Genomic DNA, 21,482 nt, shown 5'->3' with positions numbered 1-21,482 from the left:
CCTCCAGCACTCCCCCAGGAAAGGTTTGGGTTTGCAGAACATTGCACTGAAATTAAGGCTCACGCTCTCTTTAATCAGAAGGAGATTCATTGCAAATGAGTTATTAAAAAAGGGGCAGAAATTTGTAAGCTGGAAAAAAGGCAAAGAAATCCAGGTCCCACAATAGCCCGGTGGATGGGAAGCACGTGAGGACAGGGGCACCGCGCACCCAAGTCTCGGCATCAACAAATATTCTTTGGAGCAAAATGAAAGAGCTTCAATAGCAAACACAGCTCCCTGCCGTGAAACATCCACTGCTCCTGCTTGTTGGTATAAATTATTATCATATCCCAGTTTGGGTTCTCACCCTCGAGGGAGAGTTGTCAGTATTTTCAAAGAAAGTGTAGAAAGCTGTTAGTTTTGTCTGAGGGAGGAATAGGATTATTTATTTATAACTTAAAGATTACTGTGGGATGAGAAAATCATTTCCCTTCCAGCCTGGCCTGTCAACAAGCTGATGCTAGATGAAGGCTGCAGCTGAATTTGACTTTCTGGAATCCATTTCTCCTTCCTGCATGCATGAGGCTACTAGAACTTAACAGGCAGCAAGCAAGGTTCCTGCCCAAAGCAGGGGGCAAGCAGGAACCTCAACCTGTGCTGAATTCCCTGCCGTACATGGAACTGTCCTTCCTCCTTCAAAGAGCAGGTGACTCAGTAAGGAGAGGGAAAAGAGAAATCCTTGAGCAGATCCAAGCAAAAGCCGGTTCATCTCCAGATTGAGCCCAGTAATGGTCAAAGCCTGAAAAGGAAGAATTTGCCACTGCAACAACTGGAGGAGATACAAAATGGTTTGTTTATAGAGGCCTAAATGGCTGACCCCTACCAGCCAACTTTGGAAAGTCTGTGAGATAATCGCACCTGTCCAGTAATAAATGAATGAATCAGAAAAGGAGGCTGAATAGAGGTATAAGAAATAATGCTCAGAGGCTGCCTGATACAATGGCCAATCAATAGGAGGGCTGTAGATCAGGGTGCTAGTTAGCTGGAAAATTACCGCACCACTGCGTGCGTCACGCTGTAGGGATCCTGGACAATCAATGTGGGAGGTATTGATTTAGTTATTATCACTTCATACGCTCCAGACATTGTTAAATATACATTTATTAACAAGACTGGGGTGCATTGGTAAGAGAGGGAGCTTTAGCCACAGCGGTATCACCCAGTGCTGATCAAAGCTGGGCTGTGACAGACTTTGAACTCTATGTTCTTGTTGCTAAGTGTGCTCTCAGGACAAATCATGTGCCCAATGCACAGCTCCTAGCTTGCAAGAGAGGGCTTTTTGGCCACCAGTGAGTATTTTGCACTTGAGCTTTCAGGAAAGCCTCTCGGAGCAGCAGCAACAAGGGACATGGGGGCCAGGGGTCAACCCAAAGTGAGCGATAATTGCATGGTTGCTTCCGAAAAGCCAGAGGAAATGAGGTCAAGGGAAATAGGGAGAACATTAGTAAATAAAGGAAACTGGAACTACCTCCAGGGATGGAATAAAGACGAGAGTCACTTCCCATGTGTCTGGCTCCCGTGGTGGCCAGCACACTTGGGACACATACCATTCCATTTAGTGACATTTTACCGTCAACCTGCTGCTTGTATCCTAAAGATAAGTATCACTTCAGAGCAACTCTTCCTGCAGCAGCAATCTCAGGAATTCCCTGAGGCTTCCCTCTTGCAGGCACACCTCACGCAAGTTCATCTGGATACAGCAGGGAGCAGCTTGTGCTGTGTTTTTAAGGGCTGAGCAAGGACAGAGTGAAGCAAACTCCACAGATGGAATAAAGCTGTGTAAAAGCCACCGTGCCAAAGGAGGCTGAAGGAAGGGCAGCAAAGAAGGAATCTGGCTCCAGAGCCCCGCTCCTTGCTTTGCCTTGACCTCATGCTGGATGTGGGAGAAGCATGTTAGCAATTTTGTGCCTCAATGCTCTGATTTGACGTGTTTGGTTAACACCATTCATCAGCCCCAGGACAGAGCTGCTGAGCACAACGGCTGCAAAGGTCCATGCACCCAGCCCTGGGCTGCTGCTTCTGCAACTAGGAAGGTGGGAGCAGAGCAGCATCACCAACTTCTCCTGGGCAGAGGATCTTTGAGCAAATCCTTGCTTTTGTTCACATAAAAGGCCAGGAGAAGGGCACAAAAATGCCGTGCAAGAGGAAATGGACCTATCTGTACCTTTGAGCTGTTACTCAGCAAGCACCTGCTGGGAAATCTCCCTTGGGAACAGGTTGCCTCCCCTCTGCGAAAAACTTTAACCCAAACACGGGTTATTTGTCAAACATTAGCATGCATGTGATCTTTGTTTCTCCAAATTAAATCGAGCAATTCCTACCCGCCGTCCCAGTGGGCAATCACAAGCAATTCCGTTAATTAAATTATCTCTGATTCTGCAGCTCTGGAATCTCTCAATTGACTAAGCCTGCGCTTTATCACCAACAAAATACTGGACCAAAAAGGAAACAAAACGATACCGATGTCAAAGTGATTGACTTTGGTTAACCCTTCCCAGATGGATATTAAGGGCTGCTGAAAAAAAAACTGTTCGACTGGAATGGGCCCAAGAGCAAAAGCTCCGTAGCACACACCAGCAGCAGCTATTCACCTCTGCTGCCTTTCCACCACACCAAAACAAACAGACAAACAAGAAATACATCACTGCATCTAGAACCCTGCCTGCTTGATCCACGTGAATACCCCATCCTCCACTCACCCAGATCTCATTTAAAGCACCCCGCCATTGAGAAGCCTCCATTAAACATTCCCCTTTGGTTTACTTCTAATGGATATAAACGTAACTTTCTTCATAAGCAGTCACACCATTCTATACACAGCATCCCTTATGTTTTTACAGTTCCAGTGCTTGTAAAAAAATAAAGCTCAGCGCTGATCAAATGCACCACCAATAAAATTTCAAGGGCTATTTCTGACACTTGGTATTCTGACACCTTTGTTTTTCTATGTCTGTAAACACAGAGCAGTGACAAACCTGGCAGTGATGGCTCAGACCTTATTTCCCCTTGTCCAAGGTGGAGAACCTGATCCCAGCAGAGCAGACCAGCCATTGCCCTGCACCAGGGGCAGAGGTCAGGCTGGTACCAGCTTAAATATCATTAATATTAGAAACATTGATGCTTTGAAGGCAGAGTCAAGCTGAAGTGAGATTCCAGGAGCAAAGAAATTCTCCTGGCTGTATGCAACCACGCTTCCAGATGATGGGTATCATAATCACAACTTCACTGCAGAAGAGAAAGCCTAACATGCACAACTCACCTTGTGGGACATTAAATGTTAAGATCTGATAAAAAAAAAACAGTAGGGCCATGTCAAATCATCCTAAGCAAAGTTCAGACCCACTGTCCATGAGAGTGCCAGCACTAAAAGCAAATCAGCTGGCAAGACATCAGCACTTCAGGAGCTGGCTTCCCCTTTATTTAGCTAAAAATCTCATTTATCGGTTTTATTTGTTTTCAGACTAACCTCCTTTAAACAGGCTGACTTATAATCCTGTAAAACATCGTCACGTGTATTGAGGAAATTGGCAAGGATGCTAATTTATTGTCCTCTAGGAAAGAAAAAAAAAAAAAAAAAGCCCTCTTTCCTTGATTAATGTATGTTTTTGTATTGTAAGATATTAAAGAATGTTGCTTCACCTGTAATTATAGAGAATAGTTTATTTTGGCAAAGTGCCCTGGCTTCTGGTTGCCAAGTTATGAATAATGCAATGTTCCCCATTCTAATTTCCGTGTTCTAAGTAGTGAATTTGGAGCGGGGTGCATGCAAGGGCACACACACACACACACACACACACACACAGAGCTCTGAGCCCCCCCCGCCAGCAGCGCCTCTATTTTATACTTGCTTGCACAACTTGTTAATACCAGCAGCTGCTTGCCAAGTCCAGAGTTTGATTCTGACTAATTTCATCTTGATGCGAACCAATGTTGTCTCTTTTTCTTTCCCCCCACAGAAGAATTATTTCTCTTACACTTGCACGCACCGCCGCAATACCACTGAGGGGAGCTTACCGCTGCATTTTAAGCTGCATTTAGCTGGGAGTTGGGTAAAGATTCCCCAAAGAATTTAATGACAGAAGAATTCATTATGCTTTCCCACCTCCTCCGCCTCTACAACGCAGAGCCCAACAACATCTCTACAGAAGCAGGAAGTAAATTCAGGGCTGGCTCTTTCTCTCTCTCTCTTTTTGGCCCAGGTTTTGCCAGGACACATGTGCCCAGCCCCAATCAAAACAGAGACAGATGGCACCGCTGATCATTCAGAATGGAAGGAGCCTCGGAGTCAGCGCGTTTAGATGCATTTGTAGGGCTACACGGTATCTGCCGGCCACTGGGACTGATTTAAAAAGGCAGCGAGTGAAAGACTGAGCTTGCGCCAAAATTTTAACTGTGCCATTTGAGCAATTATGGTTCGACATGAAAGCTGGGAGAAAGAATGCGTGGGTCATTCTGATCTCGATTTAGAGACCGTGTCCCCTGTTCCAAAGAGGAAATAAATGCAATCCCATCGCTTTACTGGAGCAGCTTTGGCGATAAAGGAGAAAGCCATGCTAGGAAAGAGCATTCTGCTGCAGGTTTGACTGGGGCAGCGCGGGCTGCATTAGAAAACAATTCTCTGAGCAAAATTCCTAAATGCAAATTGTCGCATGCCCTGTGCGGTGATATGCCAAGTCACTTTTCAAACGCATCCCTCATCCCACTGGATCAGAAGTGCATTGCTAATAGACCTGTGAAGGCTCACCGTGCCGTCTCAATACAAATCAGGGCCAGCGAAGGCAGGTGGTGAAGATGGGAAGTGCAGCTCTGCTCCCCGACGAAGAACACGGGTTACAGGTTCCAGCCTACCGAGACTGCCTGATCCACAAGCAAACAAGTCTGGATTACAACCAAGCTCCATGTACAGCTCGGCAGGCCTATTTCTCTTCTGAAAGACTTAGGTCTGCTGTAACCCAGCATCCAACTGCAGTCTGGGGGTAGTCTGGGATTATTGGTAGCTTTGGCTGGATAATCAGGGCATTAAAATTGTAAAACATCCCTGAAGTGGAAGGGGAATTGCAGCCTCCTAGGCTGAGCCTGTGCACAACGAAATGCCTTCTACTCCCATGGCCTGCCTCCAAACAGCCAAAATAAACAGGAAATATCTATGCTACTACAGCACCGCTTGGATTCATCTGCAGCCTTTTAAGGGCTTTATCGCCGAGGTGATATGCTTTCCAGAACCCCATTCATGAACACTGATTGGAGGTGCACAAGGGCAGCATGATAACACATCCTCCAGACAACTTCCTACAGCTTGTGCTGCCTGGCCTAGAACTTTTACACCGCGACCGTTTCCTTTCATGGGGAAAGAAAGGATCAGAATTAGCATCATTTAAGGTAAATGTGCCTTCAAAAAGAAACATGAGGCCATTGCACTTTAGTATCGCATAACCAACTGTGGTCCCAGAGCTGGAAAAGGAAATCAGCAGTGGAGATGAAGGACAGGTCATGAGCTGGCTGTCCAAGGAAAGGGCAGGAACTCTTACACAACTTAGTGGGAAACAGAGCTTTGGAGGGATAAAACTGTCCAAAACAAGGAAGAAAGGTGAAGCGAATGGGTAAATAAGATGAAGTGGCCACAGCGGTGGGCAATGAGGAAGGAGAAGCACCAACACCGAAGTGAAGGCAAAGAATCAACACGATTTTTAAATATTATAACCCTATTTTCTATTACATTGCTTGCGTAACACCAGTGTTATATTTTTGGGGGAGATCTTCAGCAAGATAAACACAGCTTAAATCTGCTTCTTGCAGCAATAATCTGCCCTCTGCTGTATCACAAATGTGCACGCAAGTGTAAGATAAATAATTGCACACACTCTACAGTGTCCCATACGTGGTTTAGCTGGGAAATAACACAAACAGGGTATTTTTTTTTGGTACTACTTCATATTTATATTTACTAACTATAGCCTAAGAAATGCATAAACTACCAAGAACCATAAACCCAATCATCCTGTTGTCACACAGCAGCTGGCAGAGCACAAACACTTACTGAGTCCTGCTGTAATAGCCAGTAAGTGCCAAAGAAAGCAGTAGCCCTATTAATGCCAGCACACAGAGAAGCTGTGCAGCCAGGGCTGCCCTCCAACAGATGCACAGGAGAGACAGCAAACTGGCAGCGGAAGGGGCTCTTCTGCTCTTCAAGGGAACATTCCCATCCAAACAAAGAACATGGCCTACATTAACAATAATTCTTACTTTTCTCTTGAGAGCCTCTGAGCACCGTGCAAACATTTCCTAAAAAAAGAACAAAAAATCCCAGTCCCTGACTGTTAATTCTTATAGCGTAGGTAAGGGATGTGAATAAACAGTCACATCCTTGAAGTATTTTCAGAAGGGACACAGTAGGATCTAAAATGCTCCATCAGAGGCATCGTTAAACACGACAGGCTAATTTTAGGGATGAGTCCTCTCTCTGATAAGCTGCTCACACATCTCAGGGCAGAATCCGTCTGCTAGAAGGCAGCTGGTTGTGTTTTATAAGCTAAAGTTTCTCTTACCTATGGAATAACTCCAATATTTCACAGGGAATCATCATCCATCTAACTGAAGTACCCTCTAACGGACCATCAGCCTCATATCCCCTTTGAAATAGCACAGCTGAGCACTTGCTGGGCCACGATTTATTTTTTACCTTCTGAGACATCTTGCTAACTCTATAGCTCAATAGTGACAGTCGAATTTCACACTGCGATAGCCCCCCATCGATTTTTCACTCCCAGGAAGCAACTCCACAAATTAAAGTTAACAGCATTTCTGAAACTAAGAAAAAAAGAAAAAAAAAAAAAGAAAGAAAAGAAAGAAGAGGGCAAAGAGACATGAAAGGCAAGATGCCTCAACTGCATTTGCAAGATAGGAAGAAAATTCCTTCCTGGGGTTTGAGCTCATGGTGGGATAAGGATGCTACTGCCACAAGAGCCGGCAGCTGTTCTGGCTTTGCAGACACTTCAGCTCTAAAATGTTACAGACAAAAGCACCTCTTTCACTGCAGGAAGATGTCCAACATGTCTGCAAGAACTGCTTCCAAAGTGTGAGTATTATACCTTACCTCTGGATACAACTGTGGAACAGATACCACCGTCACACCAGATCTGAGCTCTTCCTGTTTACCTGCCTTGCTGAGCTTCATAGAATCACAGAATCATTAAGGTTGAGGTCTTTTCCAAAGATCACCTCGTCCAACTGTCCACCTACAACCAACATCACCCACTAAACCACATCCTTCAGTGTCACATCCCCATGCTTCTTGAACACCTTCAGGGATGGTGATTCTACCACCTCCATAGACAGCTTGTCCCAGTGCCCGACCACTCTTTTTCAGATAAGCTTTTCCTAATGTCCAACCTGAACCTCCCCTGGTATAACTTAAGGCCATTCCCTCTCATCTTGTCACTAGTTAACTGGGAGAAGATCCAATTCATTAATTGCTACCCTGGGAAGAACCATGACACTGTCAGAATTTCAGCTGGCACAGTGGTAATCACATCTGAGACCATCACTGGCACATTTAGTTTCTATCAAACAGTTAAAGGAGGAAGCAAAAAACCCAGCACTCTGCTCGCCACCAGAGCCTGAACACCCAATCTAGAGGATGAAGTAATGTGAAAGTCTCACTTCATAAAAAAAGCCCAACATCTGCCCATGCACCTTTCCAACTCTGACCACCAGCACATATTACATTCTATTAAATTACTGACAGGAAGAACTAAAGCTTAAAATAAATAAATAAATAACAGATCTGGACACGAGCCCTGAGACATGGGCAGCACTCAGTCCAGCTTCAACAACCCCATGCTTCCCAGATCACATCTCCAGTCTGCATGGGCTGGTCTCAGCCTGGAGCCTCCTGTTGCAGATCCTCAGCCCCATGCTTCCCCCTGAGCACAAAGGCTAAGGTCATTTAATAGCTTGAGGTAATTTTAAAAAAAATTATCCTTGCTACAGGATTTTCTTGTCTACCACCAAAGCCTATTAATGGTGTGACATTACAGAGAAGGGCTGGGGAGTGCTTATCCTCTGGTGTGAATGCAAGACAGCTTCTGTTTCCCTGTGACACAGTGGCTTAAGTGTGGCTCCTTGCCTTTGAGGCCTGAGCTAATCCTCTGGCTGCACGCTGGAGCAGGGGCTCCAGTCTCAACCTGTCTCCCCAGGAGCAGAGGCTCTGAGACCCAGACACTGATGTCTGAGCTGCTGCTCTTTGCACATGGAATCCACCCTACACTTCAGTTTTAACTAATGTTCTCCCCTATGCTCCTGCAGCAGCCAATGCTGGAGCCAATGCTTTCTGAACAGCTGCTCTGGAATGAGGTGAAGTGAGAGGGAAGGGGAAGAAAGAGGAGACAAGAAAAATAGAATACAATTGCTTTTTGTCTCCCAGACCCTCTTTTTAACCCAACGAGCATCTCATCCAATGAAGCATGATGAGCATGAAGTGTTATATAAAGAAGATAATTATAAAGGGATTTAATGCTTGGCAGGCTCGCATCTCAAGGTTTATGGTGGAGGTAGCATACTCACTTAAACAGCCGTGTGTCCAGGCTTGCTATTATGTGGGCAGCGCTGCTGGGGCCAAGCGGAATCAGAAACAAGATTTAAAAAAAGAAGAAGAGCACAGCCCCCTTCCCACTGAGGATAGCAGCTCCAGTCCCACCTCCTTCCAGTTCAGTCCCATCCCTGATTAATGATGTTGTCTTCCTGATTTATGACCCACCCCAACAGATTAGAGTTTCCCTCTTCAGCCTTCCCCCACCCCCCCAGAAGGCACAGCCACACTCCACTGGAAATATTAGAGAATTATTAAATAAACATTCATACGTCATGTCTCTTCCCATACTGAGCTCATCGTAGTCAACGCTCAGCGGCCGGGGCCTGTTTGCTTTGGGGCTGACACCAACCAGCTGGAGTGATTCATGGAGAGGCTGGCTACAATGCTCCGTGCCATACATCATGCTCGCAGCGCTCCCTGCCCCGGCGGAGATAAACTGATCAACCACAACGGGCTGGAATGAATTTATGACAACACAAAATTGAGGAAAACAAATGGGAGGTGACCCAGTGGGCCACTAACCCAGACTCTTTCGCTGGCCTGCAATCTAGTCTGGTGGCAGAAAGCAAAATTGAACATTGGCACTCTGAATTAAGATGCTGGCTTTTAACCCCAGGGAACCTCAGCCTCAAAATGGCGCCAGGACGCTGCGGGCAGCTCCAGGGAGGAGGAGGAGGAGGAAGACTTCTGGGGAAAGGCACTTGTGTGTCTTGCAGACGATGTGGGGTGGCTTTTGGACAATTAGGGACCGCTTTGCAAACCAGAGCTGCATCTCATGCCAGCTGCTGAGGGCCAACATGGCCTGTCTGTTCCCAGGAGCCTTCAGCACAAAGCACCCAGTGATGCTTCCAGACACCTTCCATCGGCACAGAGATGAGATTACCTGGGCCTGTGGTGAGCACCCAGCACACAGCTGCCACCCAAAGTTCAGAGCTAACACAGGTGAGCTCCATTTCTCAATGCTGATGTATCAGAGACACACCGCTCTCCTTGCCTACGTGTATTTTTGGAAGAGGGGAGGGGGAAGGAATGTCACCTGTAAGAGGGAAGGATCGATACACGGATCACTGCTAACACTATTAGCCACTGCCGGAATGGAGGGCTTGGCTGATCCAGGTGGTAAGCCATGTGCTTCCCAATGCTTTAAAAAATGCTCATCAGATGCTGCGCAGTGCTTAACACACCTATCAGCAATGATCAGGTCTAATAGCAAAAATTAAAGTTACAAACAACAGGGTGAAGTGATGCTGCCGAAAACTTCCTGTAAGTGCCACCCAACACAAGAAAAATGAAACCAATTTAGGTCCAGATTAAGAAACAGGAACTAGAGATGAATCAATTTAGCCTGTTGGGTTGGGTCGCCATATATCATGGCTCAGAGTGGAGTGGGAAACAGCCAGACAGTATGAAACCTTTCTCCCCACCCCCCCCACTTCTGCAGGCTTCTAGCTCTGATCCCTGTTATCAATTAATTTAACAGAACCCCTCCGTACAGACAAGCACACAGAGCATTCAGACTCCTTAAATGGCAGGACAGAAACTATTTATCACACACGAATCTCAAAGGAAAGGAGCAAAAAAAAAGAAAACAACCCCAAAACCTGACAAAACAACAACAACAAAAACCAGCAGTTAGATATTTTCCACCTGAAATGACATCTTGCTTTCTGAACCTCAGTGAAATAAAGGGCCTTAAATAAAAAGCCCTCCCCTGCTTCTTTAAAAATCAGCATTATTGGAAAGACTCAGCAAGACACAGAGGTCTTTACTGTAATTTCTATTGGGTTTTGCTGACCTTTTGCACCTTCTGCAGCACTGAAGCTTCAGCAGGACAAGGTTATTGTGGAACAAGGCGTTGTGTGCATATATATACACACACGTGCATGCATGCAAGCACACACACACACTCCTCCACTTCACAGCGGAGCTGGCACAAGCGTTGTTTGGAAAGGATTCTGGGATCCTTCAAAAGGTGCGAGCTAAAGCCTCTTTGATCAGATTATTAAAGCTATGTCAATTGTATCACTTGAGCTCAAGTGTTCTGGAAAATGTCAAATCCTTTCAGCTCCTGCAGTTTAAAGATTTTCAATAGAAGCAGATCTGGGAGGGTGGAGGGCTGCCAGTCTGACAGGCAGGAGGTCCAGAGCAGTGTCTGAGACAGAGGCTGACAGATCAGGGCGAATGGGATGTGTGTTTTCCCAAGTCCTGGCCAACAGGACATAGTTAGACTTAAGCAAGACATAAGCTAGACTTGCTCTAAGGGCAACACTGCTTCTGTACTGACCTGCGAGCTCTCCAGCACTGCAGTCTTCGGCTAAAGTCTGCTCACCAAGAAGTATCAAGCAGCACACAGCCCACATTTGGGATAAGCCAATAAATCATCTTGCAAAAAGTAAAGTGCCGAGACTGCAAAGAAGTGTTAAAGCTTCCTCTGCAGCAGGGAATTTCCTCAGCTATAACTTCTGATTGTGAATAAAAGCTTTGCCAGGCTACCTGAACTATCAGACACCCCACAATGTGCAAGTGACACAAGCTCTTGCAACAAGACCAGGGCAAGAAGTTAATTACATTAAAGAATAACTTTCTTTAAAGTCTTCTTCATTTCAACATTAAGTTTTTCCCCACCCTAAATTATCAATATATCTCAGCCACAAAATGTAAATACTCCCTTCTTAAAACCTGCTTTTTCTCATTTCTTCCATTCCATTCAAGCTGCTTCGCCTCTCACTTGATCTTGGAACAACATTTTATTTCAGGTAATTACCAACTCAAAAAATCCCACAATTAACAGTCTATGGTAACAGCAGACAGCCTGAAGTTGTATGCTTGGGCTGCCAAATGCTGCCTGAGCAGGACATCTCCTAAGTAGCTTGTGGGGGGGAGCTGAGCAGGGGGGTTGTTACTCAATCACAAAGTGCGGAAAAAAAGGTGTTTTTTTTAACCCTATGCTGGAGGATATCCAGTTAGCAGAGAGGGAAATGAAAGGAGATGATTGGGGCACCTGCATTATTGAACATTCAAACAATGAGAGTCAAATTTCTGATTTGACTTGAAGGGCTGTAGGTAGAATAAACAGAGACTGAGAAATGTTTTTGTTAGTAACCATACAGAGATATAATTTGGATCTTAATGCTCTCAGTGTGGTTTGTGCCAAGTTATGGGACTGCTGGGATCCCCCTTGTTGGAAAGATGGAGGGTGGTACGTGCAAGTATATTCGAAAAGATAGACCAGAGACAATGGACTGCCCTCAAAAACAGAGACAGTTGAGAGTCAATGGACTCCATAGTTCTTAAACCAAGAAATAAAAGCTATCCACTTTACACTCACTTTTCAATGTCACTGTTCTTACAGGTCTTCTGCATGGTTTCCTGTTTACTGCTTTCACCATTACTCGTTGAGGGCATTTCTGTTGAGGGGAGAACAGACAAATCAGTAACAGAACAGGACATTTTATCACTGAGATGAAATAATCTGAGTTACAGTTTCAGAATCGGAGGACTCTGATGAGTCATTTTCATATCAGTTTTTCGAGAGGAGACCAATACCACGCATCCCTGCCTGGCAGGGGGGCCCTCTCCCTGCATGGCACAGTCCCACAAGTTAGGCTGAAGGTACAATATGTGCCCTCTCTTCACTACAAACTGATTACCCTTGCAGATGTGCCATCTGTTTAAGCTAGGATTTAATTCAGAAAGGTTTGATGCAGCTGTTGCACCAAAAAGTACTTCCAGAAAGGCGACTATGGAGCAAACTTATCCAGCCCAGACCTTGCTCTCAACATCTCCCTTTTTCTGAGACCCTTCAGACACAAGGAGAAAAATATATGCCAGTAAGTAGTATGACAGAACAGTCTGCTCATAGCTCTCTTCTCAACCAGCATTCCCATGGCTTCTCCTAACACTGGAGGGGTGTGAGCCTCCAGGAAAATAACAGTCAGAAACAAGCCAGATGAACCATCCTGGGGCCAGTCCCTGGGCTGCAGGTTCAGCACCGCTGCCTCATGTAAAAGGTATGAAGAAAACAGAGCTCATAGCAAGCACCATCAGAGCTGCTTCCTCATCACTGTTGTGGCTGCAGTTACTGAAGCTGAACGCACCTACGAGTGAGTGCTCCTACATCAAAGAAAACAGATGTGATTGCCTACCCCACAGAAGCAAATGCCTGCGATAGATATCTTATGTTCTTTGTTTAATCATCATGCCTTTGGCAAAACTGCTCCTACCCAGCCCCCCTTTCCACTGACAGTCAGTTATGTCTTTTAGGTACTTTAAAGGCCGGGAATCAAATGCCCAAAGCACTACAGTAACAGAACAGGAAACAGAATCATTGGGACAAGTCTCTTCAGGTCGCTGAGCTTCAGTTCCCTTCCTAAGGGAGCTAGAATAGCACTGCCCAGCTCTGGAAATGGATTTGGCATCTACAGCTGGAAAGCGCCAGGTTTTATTATTCTCATATTTCCACTGGGTTGCTGCTTACACTTCCAGTGCTGCTGGCATTAAATAAAACAAAGCAACAGCTGAATAGGTTTAACCCTCCACCCCTCAATTAATCATAGGAGCTTCCAAATAATTTGAATTACTAATAATGTGAATTAAAATTTCACATTTACTCGTTTGCTCTGGATTCTCCATAATGAGTCACAAGGTAGCACAGATCCCAGAACCTCCAGCATACCCCTTTAAAGAAGGGAAGATGATAAGCAGCTGGGGAAAAAAAATAAAGCTACAGGTGCCCATATAGTTTAAACTCCTAACAGCTGAACATCAACATTACAGTCAAGCTCTGATGGCTCCCTCTGTGATACAGTAGTTTGTCTTTTAGTGACAAGACAGCAAGTCAATCCAACCCCTGTCTCTATCACCATATCACTTGCAGTTCTATGTTTGGGAACTTCCCCAAATTCACTGAGTGCAGTTCACTGTGCTGATAAATTTTCAGGAAAGATACCATAATAGGTTGTACACACATCTGCTGGTACTGCACGAGAGCGTCTGTACCTATCATTTTCCTAATTACTGGCAATCAAAAGATATGGAATATCTATCTGCCCTCCTGGAGCTAACAGATGAATTATTGACATGCTTAACACTCACCGTCGCTGGCCCATTTAGAAAACTCCGGCGTTATTCGAGTACTGGGTGTGCCACCACTAAAAGAGAGAAGGGCAGAATGCTAAAGGTTGAACATAGAAGATTCTGCTGCTTGGGAAAAGCCAGTCCTTTAGCCCACCAATCCACATACATCTCTCCCAATACTTCTAACCATCAGACTAAGCATCAAATGCGAGCTGCTGGCTTGCTGCAGGAGGTGTTTTTGTGTTAGCACACATCTCCACCAGCGAACTCCCAACCTCTCTTCTAGCTGTGACCTCTGCTGAATCACATGAGGGTTGTGATGCTGACTGAAGGCTTGGGAATCAAATAGCACCTGTGACCTAAAGCTCGTTCTCGAATACCCAGCTTCAAAGATGAAAACCTTACCAGTGAACAGAAATCCTCCATGCTGCAATAGCTTCTTGCTTTAGAACTAACTGTATGCCATCACAAGCCCCATCCTTCCCATTTTCCCATTTGAAGAACGACAGCATTGAAGTGCAGACCACTCCTGGCCCCATCCATTCATTTGCAAGCCAGTAACAGAGGCAGTAAGAGAAAGGAACCTTCCCAGGAGCCTGTATGCTTGTGGCTGTATAACATTTCAGCTCTATGAGCTGTGACAGTTGTGCTCAAAAGGTAACTTAGGCTTATGCTTCAGGGCGTCAGCTAATCTACTGCATTTCTACAGCAAGTTGCCCAAATTTCAAAGTGCTTTCACAAGCAACAATCTCTCTCCTGCTTTACAGAGAGACAAGGAAAGACTTCACACAAACAGCAAAACATTTTAGGTGCAAGTCACACATATGGAACTAGATTTCCATATCTTACATCCTCAGTGGTCTCAAGTGTTAAACATCCACGGCCACTAATGAGGGGATATTCTTGTTACAATGCTTCTTTTTCTTAGCTGTGAAGGAGCCTTAGCATGTTTGAGGCCCGCCTGTAGTCTAGCACAGTTTGCAAAGTATTGAATGGATCAATGGTTTGGATCCAGTGTGGCAAAGACACACTTCTATGGAGTGGAACCTAATTTTGAACTAGTGTTTGTGACAGACTAAGCAGTAAGAAAACTTCATTTCACTGCTCTATCAATCACTTCAACCTTGACCTCACAGGATCACTCTGTGAAAGAGACAGAGGGGTAATTTAAGTCCTGCTTTATGCAGGGCAGAGGGCTTAGAAAGCAATCCTAGCTCTCTGTTAAGACTCATTTTACTTGCCTGAAATGCTTCCCAAGTGCCCTGAATGCTGTCTGCCTACATTCTTGACATATGCTTGTGGGCAGAGCACACATTCTGCCCAGGATTAATCTGTGTACCTTGCAACAATAACATGATGCAGTGAAATCACACCTTAGGTGCCGGTCTCCTAATACAATGAACAAGTTTCAGACCTTGTGCACCTGACAAGATGTGTACAAGGCCCTGAAACAGCACAGGTCCCCTATGGCCAGAATCCACCTTCTGTCCAGCACTGCTCAGGGAGAAGACAGTGCTGGCTGGGCAGCATGGTGGTTAATGAGGGGGAGTGTGCGCAGGGAAGCTTTATGAGGCTGCACAGGTAGAAATGGAGACACACCTGTTACACAGTGGTTTTTTGTAAGACTCCCTCTTTGTGGCCAAACAGATACCTTCCAAAAACTGAGATTTCCCAGAAGTAACAAAAGCAAATCAGAAAGGCACAGTACTTACTTTAAAACAGCACCTCGGAGCGCCTCCCTCTCTTTGGCTTCACCTGGCTCTTCTCCAGTGCAAGGGATAACGTCTGCCTCTGTGTACCTGAGCACAAGGAGGTTAAGAAACATAGAGCCTTGCTGCAGACAATGGAAAGATTTCTGAGGTGGTTGGGACACTATCTGGGATGCAGTACAAATTCACATCAACCAGAAACAAAAACCTCAAAAGAACAGCAGCTGGTATCCATGGAGAGGTGTGCTTTTAGATTGTGGATGAGAGTTTTGTTTTAAGTGGAAAGATACAGACAAGTCCTCAGACAGCAACAAAACACTGCAGCTTTTCAGAAGAGGAAAACCAATTCCTCAACCTCTGAAAGTGCAATTTGCACAACTCTACTGTTTCTGTTTGAAGTACAGAGATCTACCAGCTAAAGCCTGATGCTTTGGTGTTAAAGACCAGTACAGATCTGAACGCAATCTAATTCTACAGATTTACATTCCCTCTCAACACAGAGATGTCAGTGTCTGCCTAATACCCCTGCGGGAAGTCCTCCTTGATGGCTGCACAGCTGCTGTAGGGCAGAAGTTCTGGAGCTTGTCAGAAGAGTCTGGCTCCCAGCTGGAGTTCCAGAAAACTGCCCTTAATTAAGTGTTTAAGAAAAGGAATAAAAACTCATTCTCGCGGTTACAACGGCAGGTGAATAACGCTTGAAATATTTACTGCACAAAACCACTGAAATCAAACAAACACCTTGTGGAAAATAAACTGTGTTTCTAACCACAAAGCAGGGAAAGCTGTCTATATGGAAGATGCCTGGGCAGAGATGAGAGTATTGCAGAGATGAGAGTATCACTTATGAAATACAGATTGGAGAAACAATAGTTTTGATCTCCTGCAGCATCTCATACAGATTTCCCCAACTGGATCTGAAATAGTTTAGCACATACACAAGGATCTCAAAGGGAGGAAACTGAGAATCCCTACTAGCTCAACAATGCTATGTAAGCACTGACGATGGATCTCTAGGTTCCCTCTCAGTTATAGGCCTTTCAAAAACGATACTGTGGTTTCCCGTATTCAAGTGTGTCGTCCCCATCCACATCCAGGTCAGCGTCGCTGTCTGGATTCTCTTTGCCGCTGCACATGATGAACCCAGAACCTGGAAAATAAAACAACAAAATGTGCTGGTGAGCATTTGAAGTGGAGACCAAGCAAAGGAGATTTCCTAAGGACAGGAGGACAGCACCAACCAGCAGGTCATCCTTTACTCTGAACAGGCTCACAAAAGGTACCACCATTTAAAACAAACAAACAAAGCATTCATTTAATATTATTATTTAAAATGTTTAAGAAAAGCAAACCTGCTTAAGAAAACATCACAGTCATTAGCAGCCCCTTATGAACTCTTCCTACTTGAGAAAGTTCTAGTGCAAGTCAGCAGGAGTCCTGTACTTCTAACAAGAATTGATCAGGCATGAGCCCAATCCCAAAGCAAGTTCCAGCTGTGCAAGAAGTACCCCTTTCTAGCAGCATATAGATTTATTTTGGTTCCAAAGCATTTTGTTGACTGTGTTATAGCTGGTTGTTATCATGTTTCTTTTAACTGAATGCAAGCACCCACGGAAGATGAATCTTCACTTCCTATTTACTACCTGAAGTTACTAATAGGAAGGAAACACTTATATTTACTTGTTATGTGATCTTACACTGGACACACACTCTCCCATGCAACTGAAAATTAAACAAAGATCTTGTGCTCTTGGGTAATGCAAGGTCCTTATCTGCATTCAATTCTATAGCAGATTTAATTTGTCTCAGGGCATACCTTACACAGACCTAATTTTGCTCACTCTGGTTGCTTCCAGCAGGTTCCTTCACTTAGCATCCCACTCTCCTGGGCCAGATGTGGGCACTAGGTGGGAGGTGAATGGCACTAGGTGGAGGGCAAAGGATGGGCACAAACAGATGGGTGCTGACCCAAGTCTGTGACCAGGCCTTCAAACACATCCTACCTGCAGATACCCAACAAGAAAGATAGAGATGGCCTTGTCTTTGCATGAATGCCCCAAAGGTGGTAGATTTCTGCATCACCAGCCTAGTTCTAAGTGCAGAAGACAGGCTATCATTAATGTAGGAATGGTGAATATGAGGTGCATCTCTGAAGAGAGATGACATTATCAGACCTAAGTCCGCCTCTCGAGTGATACGATGGCTTGAGTTGGGCTCCCACAATCTCACATGATCAGCAGCAGACTTGCACTTTCCCAGGTGAAAGGAGTGAGCTGCATTCCTAAATCTGCATCTGTGCAGAGAATAGGGCAAGGCGAAGGTCTCATTTCCAAGGACACCATGCAGACAGAGCCCTTTACCATCGCTCTCTAGGAACGGATGCTTTCACTGATTCATTAAGCCCCCAATAAAATTTGTTTATATGGATTTGATATTTCTCTTCCCTGAATATAAAGAAGGTCCTTAACGAGGGATAACCGTAGCATGACAACGATTTTAAGACTAACCTTTCCTAGAAGCATAAACTACCCTTTACTTGAAAGTAATTGCCAGCCTTAATTTCCAGCAGAAGCAACGCTACTAGCATTGACAATGCACATCCACCCTGTGTGTCAGGTAGTGCAAGAGGTGCTCGTAGGTCAGCTCTGCAGTGACACCAGGGCAACCTCCTTCCATCAGAGCCTTTATAAGCCTAGTGGCCACACACTACCAGCCAACATATGTCATGAGCTGCCTCTTCTTGCTGCAATGGCTCATCTAGTAAATCTTGAAACCTTCAGTTCATCACAATGTTTGGGAGAAGATTTAGAGTACTAAGAGAGACCTGTCAAAGAAGCTGGATAGTCTTTCAAAGCTGCCTGAGAAGTCGCAGGGGGTGATGGGGCAGTAATTTACAGGCATGGCATTTAACCTGCAGTAACACCATCCCCTGCACCTGGCATTGCTTTAGCCCATCACTTCTCAAAGGCCATAAACTTCGGACATACAGGTCTTCATTTTTCTTTTGTAGCTGTGGGAAACACAAATCATGTAAAGCTAGAGCTGTGACTTGGCCTGTCCCAGAGGTGATCTGAATGTTAGCCAGATAATGAATACTTGGAGCCTGCTGGGAGGGAGAGGGGTCCAAAAGAGTGAATCTAAGAGAGACTGCTCCCTGCGTGTCTCTATCTGAAAGAATGCCAGGCACTCAGAAATCATGCATCGTTCCATCAATTTTGTTCCCAAGTGACTCAAGCCGACTAGTGGTTTATGGTTAGAGCTTAAGAAAAGAAGATCTGCTTACTGTGAGACAATTTACAAATATGAAGGCACCTTGACTTCAGAATCCCAGTGTCCTTGCTCTCAAGACCTTTGCACTTAAGAAAATCCCTTTTAAGTCTGTAATGGTAATACTCCACAGATCTTTTGCTGAATCTAGCCCTACAGTAGAAATGACTGTAGAAATTACTGCATTCCCAACAGGGTGCTTTCTTCCCTACTGTACACAGGCATGTATAGGGGAAAGTTTTGGACAAGACATGGTAAGTTAACAGATGCACACTGGGAGAAGGACATAACAGCAGTTCATAGGGTAAACTGAAACATAGGAATAGGGCAAGTTTTGCAGGAGGGCTGACGGCAGACTGCTCATTCTGACTCCTTCACCTGCAGCAAGGACGGATCCTGAGGCCAGTTCTAATGGGTTGGGGTTTGGTGCCACAGCTTCAACCCGGCTCTCCTTGCCTAACTTCCTGAGGTTGCTTCCATGCACAAAGCCAGTGAAAACACCCACACAGCTGTTCAAATATTTGACGTCTGAACTGCTTGACATTATTCATTCATCTCAGACTCATTCAAAACAGATTTCTGAACAAGTGCTGTTATAAATGGATTAAGTGGGCCACTAAATGCAAGAAAGGCCTGATAGGATCACACCTGCTTCTCAGTAACTCAGCCCAAGTGTAAAGAGGACTCAGAACTTTAGCTCACGGTGACAGCTCGGCGGTACCATCCAGAAGTGAGGAAAGTGTGAAATGGAGCACAGAGGGCTCTGAGCAGAACAAACCAGCTTTGAGACAGAGCCCATTCAGACCTGCAAGAGGAGATGGGGAGCTTCCAGAAGACCCCCAGCCACCACACCTGGGTGATTTGCAATCCAGCAGCGTGCCCTGGGTTCCTCAGCAGGGCTTTGCTACCGAAGGACACGCAGTAATTCACTGTATCCACAGAGCTGCCTAGAGCACACTGCTAAAACCAATGCCGCTATCCAGAGGTCAATGCTCAAGACCGGAACTTTATCCCAATGTGTTAATAAAGTGAAATCTGACAACTGAATGTTAAGTTGTAAGCCTGACCTAGGAATTCACAGGAGATGTGATCCTGAGGCTGTTATTCATAGGAACAGCTGCGAATCTTACAGAGGGTATCCTAAAGCCTGAAGAACATAATTCCACATGTGAACTTGAAAATGCTACTTACAGATTAAACCAAAGCACAGACTCTCTTACATCTTGTTGAGGAATTTTTTTGTTCTTGCTGTGCATTTGGCAGGAGGCAACCACTCGTCATGCGCTGCCGGCCCCGACACAATTAGCCTCCTGATGCGAAAGCACCACAATGCTCTGACAGTCTTAATCCCTGCTGCCTCCTTAAGGTCCAGACAAACAGGAGTGAGCAGGCAGGTCAGGCGCTGGGGCCATTAAGCATAGAAAAAACAAAGTTACAGCTCTGTCTCCAATCCCCATTGCTCTTGCAGCCAGGTGCTCTGACAAGCAATTCCAGCACTGGTATTGAGTGGCACCTCTATAAACCCTGTGACAGTTTGGGAGACAAACTCCCCCATCAATCAGAGTGTACCTATCAAGATCACTTACCTAGAGCGCCCGCTGCCCTCCGGCACTGTGTACACAGCTTTGCTTGGGCTGGCCTTGGAGCAATCCACCCAAGCTCCGATTCTAGTTGGTTTCTGAAAATTTTAGGTGATCTACAGAAGCAAAAATGTTTCTGAAATAGAGAGGCCAAGCTCTGAAAAGCAGGACATACTCGCATGCCTCTTCACCACCGCCAGGCTGCAGGCACTGACAGGCTATAGGAACCAGCTGAGCTTGAAGGAGACGGGGAATCACTTCCTACCTCCTTCCACATACAAATTAATAATGGCTGGTAATAAATCTCATCAGAAATCCTTTTCTTCCCCTTTTCTAAGTTTTTGCAGCACTTTGTTTTCTCCTAAGCTGTCCCCTATGCCTAAGCATCCTCCCTGACCTCTGCACCACTCCTCAAATCGCAGCTCCTTTGTGCAATCCCCCCGATGACAGGTCATCTCAACATATCTTCACCGAATGGCAGCTCTGGCTCAGATAGAGAGTCATTAACATGATATATATAAACGGATTCACGGAACAGAGCAGATAAAAGAGCCTCACATTCAAGTCCTTCCCTTTCTCCATCACGCTCGGCAGCAGATGGTCGCAGTGACAACATATGTTGCTTCAGGTGTTGGCACTGCTGTCTCTTGTGTTCACAAGGAGACTGGCAGACAAGGGAGTAGAAAGGTGGGACAACCAGACCAGTGCAGACCCAGATCTCTCAGCCAAATTTCATCAGCACAGCAGGGAAAACACAGGCCTACAGTGTTCCTCAGCTCCTACCTGAGCAGAACAGTCAATAAATGCACAGAGAACAGCTGGTTCCCAATACCATCACTCCAAACACAACCAAGGAACAAAATTAAAGTGTTAGTATTAGCTGCACCGCTGTTGTGACAGCAGCTACTAGATGCTGCTCATGCTGAAGATTAAAGTCATAGGAATAACTTGGGCTCGGCTCTCAGGAATGAAAGCTTCCCATCAGTATTGGTAATGCACAAAACTCTAGATTTAAAGAAGAATTTCTGTAAGTGGGTCTAAATCGAAATCCATCTCAGCATGCGGCTCTACTGGGGCCTGTACTGGCTGGGAAGAGGCATTCATTCTGCTCACAGGTAATTTGCACATGTTCAGGAAAGAGAAAAAGTCTCCCATAAATCTCAGAACTGCAGCCTTTGCTAATTACACTCCTTGCAGTAACCCCTTTCTGCACAACCTCCCCTT

At 45.3% G+C, this 21,482-nt stretch overlaps 1 protein-coding gene across 5 annotated transcripts in view; it reads right to left on the bottom strand.

Moving 5' to 3' along the window:
* Window positions 1-21,482, bottom strand: part of RNF220 (ring finger protein 220) — a 158,216-nt gene that overhangs the window by 10,382 nt on the left and 126,352 nt on the right. For all 5 annotated transcript variants that reach the window (XM_032446172.1, XM_015870371.2, XM_032446170.1 and 2 more), the window contains 4 exons: window positions 16,465-16,561; window positions 15,418-15,504; window positions 13,724-13,779; window positions 11,958-12,036 (listed from right to left, as the gene is read on the bottom strand). In XM_032446172.1, the coding sequence (XP_032302063.1) occupies window positions 11,958-12,036; window positions 13,724-13,779; window positions 15,418-15,504; window positions 16,465-16,561 (319 nt within the window). The remainder of the gene's footprint in view (window positions 1-11,957; window positions 12,037-13,723; window positions 13,780-15,417; window positions 15,505-16,464; window positions 16,562-21,482) is intronic.

The sequence above is a fragment of the Coturnix japonica genome, chromosome 8, assembly GCF_001577835.2.
Source record: "Coturnix japonica isolate 7356 chromosome 8, Coturnix japonica 2.1, whole genome shotgun sequence".
NCBI lineage: Eukaryota > Metazoa > Chordata > Aves > Galliformes > Phasianidae > Coturnix > Coturnix japonica.
This window is presented reverse-complemented; position numbering and strand designations above follow the sequence as displayed.